This window comes from Delphinapterus leucas, chromosome 10 (assembly GCF_059928025.1).
Source record: "Delphinapterus leucas isolate spDelLeu-1000000601 "Yukka" chromosome 10, BTC_Dleu_Yukka2, whole genome shotgun sequence".
Lineage (NCBI taxonomy): Eukaryota > Metazoa > Chordata > Mammalia > Artiodactyla > Monodontidae > Delphinapterus > Delphinapterus leucas.
Window position 1 is genome coordinate 97,972,734 of NC_143138.1, and position 8,832 is coordinate 97,981,565.

Consider the following 8,832-nt stretch of genomic DNA (forward strand, 5'->3'; position numbering starts at 1 on the left):
ACGCTCCCCCGCCAACGACCGTAACTTCCAGAGACAGAGGTGGTGGTAGCGGTGGCGCGGGGTGTGGGCTGGGGGTGGGGGGGGACTTTGGCGCGTACGCACTCCATTCTTCTCCACGGCCTGGAGGCGACGGTCTTCAAGGGCGTGGGAGCACCGCGAAGAGGCCAGTGAAGACATGACAATGCGCAGGCGCACCACAAGGCCCGTGGATTCGTAGGTGCCCCAGGACCGGTGTGGGCTGGCGGCGCAGGCGCACTGGCGGCCTGGAGGGTCGAGGCGCCTGCGCAATCGCGCTTCCTTAGGCTGCAGCCATGGCGGGGCAAGAGGATCCGGTGCAGCGGGAGATTCACCAGGACTGGGCGAACCGGGAGTACATTGAGGTCATCACCAGCAGCATCAAGAAAATCGCAGACTTTCTCAACTCGTTCGGTCAGCGGGCGAGCAGAGGGAGGCTGGGAGGAGGGAGGCGTGCTGAGGGAGGGCGCTGAGAAGCTTTGAAGGGGACTCGGGGAGCCTTGGGCTCCTGCTGGTTTTCGCTTCCTCCTTCAGGCCGCACCTTCCCCCTCTCGCCCTGACCCCCGGCCTCCACTGGGCAGTCCCTGTGGGGTGTTCCTGCCCCACGCTGAGCTCATCGGCTTCGTTACCTTCACCCCGGATCCATTAACAAGTCTTTCCTTTTCCCGGATACGTCAGGCAGCCCCATCCATCGTCTGCTTCTTTTCTTCTCTTCAGTCGCCTCCCTTCTTCCTCTGTGCTTCGCTTCCAGTCCCCACTTGGCGCTCGGAACGCAGCATGGCTGTGTTACTGCCTTGTAAAGACCCTAGACGGTTGCCCATCTCCTTCCGGATCGAGTCGAAACCCTTGAGCTCCGAGCCTCTTAGTCGCCCCTCCGGCCCCTCCTGTGGGTTCCTTCCTGTCTCCGCGCGCGCTGTGCTGAATGGCAGCAGATGAGGGCAGAGTAACGTCCACATCGCGCCAGGCCATGGACATCTCTGCATTGCTAGTCTCTAGCCGACAGTGGGTGTTCTGTCTGCTTCTAGCAAAATCTTTCCTAGGCCTGCTCGTGACAGTTTTAAATTCTCTTCGCATTGTTCCACATCCTTCTGGACGGCAGGCGCCTAGCAGAGACCCCCTACCTCATGCTCTCCAAGTGTTTCTTTGAGAGAACTGAACACTGGGTAGACTTTCTATGGCATCACAAGGTGTGGGGATGACGTCTAGTGATCTTTTTCTAACTGCTGTGCTTCTGGTCCACTCTTTCAGCAACATTAAGCGATTAAGATTAAGGAGGGGACACCGACGTATTAAAAAAGATTTCAAAAGGAATTATTTTCTAGCTAGAGAACTGACAAGTCCTAAGGAGTATAAAGGTGACAGGGCAAGAGTCTTGTCAAAAAGCATCAGCAAGAGAAACTAGATCTGAGTACAAGGCTCTCTCTCAGGTTCTGTGGGGGACACAGAATAAGAACCATTTCCTGCATTTAAAGAATTTCTGCCTTGAAGATGAAATAAGGACAACTTCAGAACAAAGCAGAACATTGCTTTTGTCCTAATATAGTCACATACAATGTGACTTGGTGTGATGGATTTCCTCACACAGGGAATAAGGGTGAAGGTAGTATTAATGAGAGATGAGAATAGTATAAATTATACGTCAGTGATACAAATTCACACATATAACTTAGTATAGAGGTTGTAGTAGGGAATGGTAGTCAAGAAGTCATAGATCTCATGTATCCTGAAATTATTTTTTAAGTTCTGTGCAAACTATTTTGATGTTAGTTTTCCTAATTGTCTCTCCTGCTTCCTTAGCTAAACTATTATTGGGGGTTCTTTAGGGCATTCTTTACTCATAACATTCCCTCAGAGGCAGAGCCAGATAAGAGAAAACAAAATGTTCCATGCCCCGGGAGGGATGGAGTGATGACAGGGTTACAGCTTTGACACTTTGGCTTAGTCTGGAGAGGCAGTGGAAAGTAGTTGGACAGATAACTGACGTGGAGAGTTTTTACTTTTAAAACCAGAAGCAGGGCTTCCCTGGTGGCGCAGTGGTTGAGAGTCCACCTGCCAATGCAGGGGACACGGGTTCGTGCCCCGGTCCGGGAAGACCCCACATGCCACGGAGCGGCTGGGCCCGTGAGCCATGGCCGCTGAGCCTGCGCATCCGGAGCCTGTGCTCCACGACGGGAGAGGCCACAACAGTGAGAGGCCCGCGCACCGCAAAAAAACCCCCCCAAAAAACCCCAAAAGCAAAAGGCTTCATTTATCTGGTAGGAGTTAGTATCTGATATGTAGACACAGAATATCCAAACAGAGTATTAAGAATGTCAGTTCAGTAAATAAAGCATCTAAAATAACAAGTTAAACTGGTGCTGTTGTTCAAAATTTAAAAGTGATCTAGCATCTCACTTCCCCCAGTTTGGATCTAGGTAATGTAATAACTTTGTTTCTGAGCACGGAATCATATTAATAAGCATATAATAAACATACATTTATCTCTGGCATAAAACTTCTTGACATATTACTGAAGTTTTAGTGGGTGAGTCTTGGAAGTAACCGAAAATTGAAGAGTTTGAGCTTAGGATTGCGGAGGAGAAGTGTCTCTTTTCTTGCTTTATAAGCAAGGAAATACCTGTTGTGAGATTTTAGCAACTGTGTGTGAGTCCCATTTTATGATCAGATAGAGAATAAAGACTTTTTTTTTTTTCTTCAAAATTTTCAGCAAGTCCTAGACCAAGGAAGTAGATGATAGGATTCCATTCTTCAGGAGCTGGAAGAAATGGCTTCCCTTGGCTTAGGCCATTATTCTCCTTTAAGGTGAGGATAATGGCCTAATGTTTGGAGTAATTACTAGGTGGTTTTTGAAGATTTTAGAAAGCGGATTTAGTCCTTTTAAAGAAAAGAACAATTAATTACAAGTAAGAACAATTAGGAAGCACGATTAAAAGTTAAAACAATTTGTCTTAGCAGTTAGGTATACCTGAGGCAAGTTCCTGAAGATTGACGATATCATGATACAAGAGTTTAGACAAAGACTACCAGGCTGAGGAACTGGATAAATCATAAGGATAGACTTCAGTGTGTTGTCTTGGCATTGGATGACTCAGGATGAGTGAGTGTGGGATGTATTTTCCTGTCTAAGCCCTTAGCATGACTCCTCAATTCTGACATGTATCTGGGGGGGCTTTGTATTGTGTTTATAATGTGATTTGGTGGTGCAAAGATTTAGCAGGCGTTTACTTTGAGGGGGCATCTATAGCTTTTTGAAAATGGCAGCAGACCTATAATTCTCACCCTGACCACAGAGAGGTTGTGTAGGGCATGTGCTTTGGGGAGGGAACTGTTTTTCCAGGATACCTAATGATTCTGAACAGCTTTTACCCTGTGATTCCAGCTAGTGTGAGTAGAATTTTGATCTCTTTGTGGTTTACCCTTTAAGCATTGGAGGACCACCTGAACCTGAGGACACACGGATCGTGATGGAGCAGTAACATCCTAACACTGGGCCTATTCTGTACTTCGAATTGATGACGTTTCTAAAAATAGATTGTTACAGATGATAGCTTTTTATTTTTACACCTTTTTTTCTGACTCTAAAGCTAATATGTTCAGAGAAATGTAACAAAAAAATAGAGAATGAGGCTGGTTTTTTTTGTTTGTTTGTTTGTTTTTTGCAGTACGTGGGCCTCTCACTGTTGCGGCCTCTCCCGTTGCGGAGCACAGGCTACAGACACGCAGGCTCAGCGGCCATGGCTCACGGGCCCAGCCGCTCCGCGGCATGTGGGGTCTTCCCGGACCGGGGCACAAACCCGTGTCCCCTGCATCGGCAGGCGGACTCTCAACCACTGCGCCACCAGGGAAGCCTGAGAATGAGGCTGTCTTTAAATCTCAATTCTTATACTTGGCCAACAAATACAGCTTGCCTCTTGTAACTCCACCTGTGCGTCAGATGCTGTGAGAAAGGGGTAAATAAGAATAAATGGACATAGCCACTCCTAGGAAGTTTATAATTTTGTTGGAGAAGTAAGACCTTAAGAGAAAGACAGTGCTGATTTTTGTAGGTTAAGGTTACGTGCAGTAAGAGTTCAGAGAAGTTGTCTGGTAACTGGCATTTGTTAGCGGTGGTAATGTATGCACACCATCAAGCACCCTGATGAGGACAACTGGCTTTTTCCATTACAGTCTGGTGATAATGTACATATAAATGCATTGTGGTTTCAAATTTGTCTGGCTGCCGCATGGTTTCCCAGCATTTTGTTTGAATCGGTATGTATTTAATGGGATCTGAAATACGACTGAAGTTTCTAGAGTTCAACATTTTACATTTTCAACAGTGCTTATCCATGCAGGCCAGTAACATAGTGCTGTTCTTGGATTCTGATTCATCACCAGATTGACAGAGCTAGAACAGAACAGCCATCCAGGAAGGAACCCTCCCTCTCACCACCCTGCGCCTTCATTTTGGCAGACGTTTTTATGGGAAAAGACAGGTTGTTGGTGATAACATTCATGCTCTTACTGAATAGCATACACGATGTACCTTTGAGCTTCTAAAAACCAGGCTGAAAAGAGATTAGGTCCTGTTGGGCAGTCCTAGCAGTGGCAGTGTATCCGGGAAAAGGAGAGTGCTGAGGTGCTTCTACTCGAGCTGGGCCTGGGAATTAGAAGCAGCAGCACTAGCAGATTTAAAAAAAAACACAAAAAAACAAGATGAAAAAGAAGAGTGAACAATGTCCGGAATAGGCAAATCCTTACAGAAGAGGGAGAATTATATCCATTCAGCAAAGACCTCTCAGAGGTCCACTTTGAACTGACTTGAAGGCGAATGTTTAAAAGGGCAAGATGAGTAAGATTTGGACTTGATGAAATGAAAGTCGAGGCAAGATCAGGGTGTGCAGGATTTGTTAAATTGGGTGCTGAAGCGCTTTTGCGTAGCATCCAGGGAAGAGATGAAAAGGAGGGGTGTGAGCTAAGCGTTAGATCACTGGGTGGGAGAGTGTCTCGGAGAGCAGATATTTTAAACTTCAGAAGTCAGGATTATTGAGAGATGACTGAAGAACAGTTTGGGGAGGCGTATGGGAGTCATTAGCATGCCTGGAAACCTTTTTCTCCCGGATGTTGGGGACAGTTGGAGGAAGAGTCGCCAAGTGATTGGTGTCAGAGAAGTTTGCAGGGGGAAAGGTATTTTAGGGCAAATCTAGGTTTCCTTTTGGGTGAGGTGGTAAAAGAGATTGGAAAGGATAGGGGAAGAAAAGGAATTTTTTGCAGATGAAAGGTGGGATCCACAGGGTAGTTGATGTTCTCCAAGTTTTCTCTTGTTCTGAAAGGCCTGTGCAGGTGCTGATGGGACATCAAGCACCCTTAGAGCAGCAGCAGTGAGCTGGCTTCCATGAGCTCAGAAACACCACACCTTCCCTCCTCCTCAGGGTCTGCTGCTTCCTTGGCCTCTGCTTTTCTTCCCTATTGAGATTATTTTCATCCTCTTGTCATTTCCCCTCTCTTGAAACTCTTGGTTTGCCTATTAGCAAATGGCCATCTGTACAGCCTCGCTGTATTAGTTTTTTCTTTTTTATTGCTGCCATAACAGATTACCACAAATATAGCGGCTTAAACCACATGCATTTATTATCTTACAGTTGTGTAGATCAGAAGTCCAACACTGGTTCACTGGGCTGAAATCACAGTGTCAGCAGGGCTGGAGGCTCTAGAAGAGGAGCTGCTTCCTGCCCATAGGTTGTTGGCAGAATTCTGTTTCTTGCAGCTGTAAGACTAAGGTCCCTGTTTCCTTGCTGGCTGGCAGCTAAGGACCACGCCCAGCTTCTAAAGGTCACTTGCATCCCTTGGTTTATGGCTACCTCCCTCCATCTTCAAAGCCAACCGTGGCAGGTTGAGTCCCTCTCACACTTTGAATCTCTTCTTCCACTTTTCTTCTGCCTTTCTCTTTTCCATTTATGGATTTGTGATGAGATGGGGCCCATCTGGATAATCCAAGATCTCAAGGTCCTTAACTTTAATCACATGTGCAAAGTCCCTTTGCCTGTAGGATACATATTCACAGGTTCTGGGGATTAGAGCGTAGACATCTTGCGGGGGTGGGGGGATGGGGCGGGGCGGCATTATTCTCTGCCTGCCACGTTTGGTAGGAAGTTAGGCAGATCCTCTCTAAGCAGCTGTGCTCCTAAGATACTTCTCACCTTATCCTCCCACTGCCTTGTTTTGCCCACTCGTTCTTCTTATCTGTGCTCTGCATGATATATCATTCCTCCTCTTCATCTTAGGGGCTGTGTGTGTGTTTGTGTCTGGAATGGCATTAATCCTGAACGTCAGTCTTCTTTTACCAGATATGTCTTGTCGTTCAAGACTCGCAACACTAAACGAGAAATTGACAGCTCTTGAGCGGAGAATAGAGTACATTGAAGCAAGGGTGAGTATGATGGGCAAAGGCCTTCCTCATGAGGCAGGCATGGCTGTGCAAGAGGGAATGCACATTTCCACTTGTTGCTGAAAAAACCTGGAAGCAGAAACAGGCTTAGAGAAGTTAACTACCTTGCCTGAATTTAAACCAGCTTTCTGGGACTCTGAAGCTGTCATCTTTTCTACCACTCCCAACTACCTAGGATAGAAAATAAGATTTTTTTTTTTAGACCCCTCTAATGCTTTTGAATTTATCTGATTGTCAATTTTCCTTTGACAGGTGACAAAAGGTGAGACCCTCACCTAGAACTGTGCCATGCTGCTGCTGGGAAGTTGCTTTTACAGAACGCAGACCCTCGTGGGAAAGGCCCCAGCAGCCTTCAGCTCCTTCTTCTCTCCTTAAAGAGCAACAGGGCTTATTCTTGTTTTCCTTTTTTTCAAAAATGTGGCCTTTGGGCTCTGCCATGTACACCCAGCAGTGTGATGTGGCGTGTGGGGAGGAGCCAGGGGAACTGTCAGAAACAACATTAGGCATTTTACTTCTTCAGTGACACTTTGTAGAACTACTTGTCAACATATTTGAGGCGCTAAGAGCCAAAAGGTGGGACTCTGTCAAGGTCCTCCCCACCTCTCTCTCTCTCTCTCTCTCAGCCTTTCCTTGCAGCTCTCATTGCCTCTGCATTGATTCTGTAAACGGCCTTTGCCTCCTCCCCACCTTTGGCCGGGGGTCAGAAGCAGTCCTGGCTGAGGTGCCCTGGCGAGGTGGCTGCCAGAGAATGTTGTTGCTAACCCACCAGTTTCTTGTCCTTTTGGGGAGGTCAAGTCCAGGCCCCCACTTGGCTTGAAAAGGGACATTTTCAGAGTTTTCTTTCTCTCACTTGGGGTGTCTTTATCTCTCATATTTCCCTAATAAACTCCTCAACTTTATCTGACTGCTGTGATTGTGGTGGGGAGAGGAGCTAGAGATGGGGCTCACGTATTCCACAGAAATCTGATGTGTGGGATTCTTATTCTAACAGCAAACTTTCAGATGTAGCTGTTTGATCAAACCCTAGGTGGCTTGCCAGCTGGAGCCCCCATATTTGGACTTTGTGCTAATTCATCCTGAGAATCGTTTGGTCATTCAGTGGACATTTACCGAGTACTTAGTATGTAGGCACTTTATGCTCCAATAAAATATGCAGTGTTGAATCAGGCGTGATGCTTACAGTCTGTTGAAATACCAGCATCTACACAATTTAACTGCAATCCAGGGAAGACTATTAGTTTTATAAAGTACAAGCTAAATGTCTACTTCTTTTTGAAAAGCAAATCATTTAAGCAGAAGAGTCTAAAACTTTTCATTCTAGCATCAAAGCCTGCTATAAACTTGTGCCAACCCACTCCTAACGGCTTAACCTAACGGCTTAACCGCCATGTAGAATTTTCATTTTAGTCATGTAGAAGTCATTTCTCCCTATTCAAATCTTACTTGCCACTCAAGGTCTAGCTTAAGCCGAACCTCCTCCGTAAAGTTTTCCTAACGTTACTTTTCATTCAGTGCTGCCCTGTTGCTTTTCTCAGTCCCTCCCATCCTGCCATGCTAATACTGCGCCTCAGCCCTGGGTTTGATCTTGTTCTCTGCCTTGGTGTCTGCGTCGTACAGTATACATCAGTGCCTTTGCCTGTGTTGCTCAGCTGGGTACCTTGCAAAAGGCAGGTAGTCAGTAAATAGCAATTGAAGTGACTTGGCAGAGCTCAGGCTGCTTTGCATTGTCACATCTGAGCTTAGATCCGTGCTTAGACCTTTGGAAGACCATTTTAAGTAGTACCTTCACTTAAAAATGTGGTATTACAATGGAGGCAATACTGACCTCCTTTACTTTGGTAAGTGCTGTTTTTCAACATTATTGAGCTCATCTGAGGTGATCTAACAATCGCTTGAGTTCATTATTCATAATATCTTATCTATCCTTTCTGAGATAAATAAGTACTTGTGAAGTTCAAGTTTTAGATTATCCGGTGCTCTGCAGTCAGTTTAACAGATACTAAGTTCCTACTATGTGCAAGGACAATAACAAGATAGTAATAGAGGCAAAAGTGATGATAATCTATAGAAGCCAGAAAAACCCTTCCTTAGATGACGTGAAAATGATAAATTTTTTTATGGTCCTATAGACATTCTGTTAATTTGTTGATATCGAAGTAATATTTCTAAAAAAGTTAGTGCCCTAAATACCATGTTGCTAATGGTAAGCTGCTGCTTGTAAGGAGAGCAACTGGCGTGGGAACCAGTGGGAACCAGTTAGCCTGACCTCCTCCAGTAGAGGTAACTCCTCCTGCTTACCTGGCACTTTGAGGTGTCAGAGTGCTTTCCTGTGTAACTGTCAATACCCCCTTTATAAAATGAGCCTCGGCTCGCTCACGGATATGTAACTA

The 8,832-nt window shown here is 45.9% G+C and overlaps 1 protein-coding gene across 1 annotated transcript; it reads left to right on the forward strand.

The window, feature by feature from the left end:
• The first annotated feature begins 266 nt into the window (after positions 1-266).
• Positions 267-7,341, forward strand: BRK1 (BRICK1 subunit of SCAR/WAVE actin nucleating complex). The gene is made up of 3 exons (XM_022564700.2): positions 267-429; positions 6,342-6,424; positions 6,695-7,341. The coding sequence occupies exons 1-3, from the start codon at positions 312-314 to the stop codon at positions 6,719-6,721; spliced, it is 228 nt and encodes a 75-aa protein (XP_022420408.1). The 5' UTR covers positions 267-311; the 3' UTR covers positions 6,722-7,341.
• Positions 7,342-8,832: the final 1,491 nt, after the last annotated feature.

What these genes read in the sequence shown, in the direction of transcription:
- BRK1 (XM_022564700.2), top strand. Translation starts at nt 312, where the DNA reads ATGGCGGGGCAAGAGGATCCGGTGCAGCGGGAGATTCACCAGGACTGG. An exon ending in AGACTTTCTCAACTCGTTCG is followed by an intron (nt 430 to 6,341) that starts GTCAGCGGGCGA and finishes TTCTTTTACCAG; the next exon opens with ATATGTCTTGTCGTTCAAGA. An exon ending in TAGAGTACATTGAAGCAAGG is followed by an intron (nt 6,425 to 6,694) that starts GTGAGTATGATG and finishes TTCCTTTGACAG; the next exon opens with GTGACAAAAGGTGAGACCCT.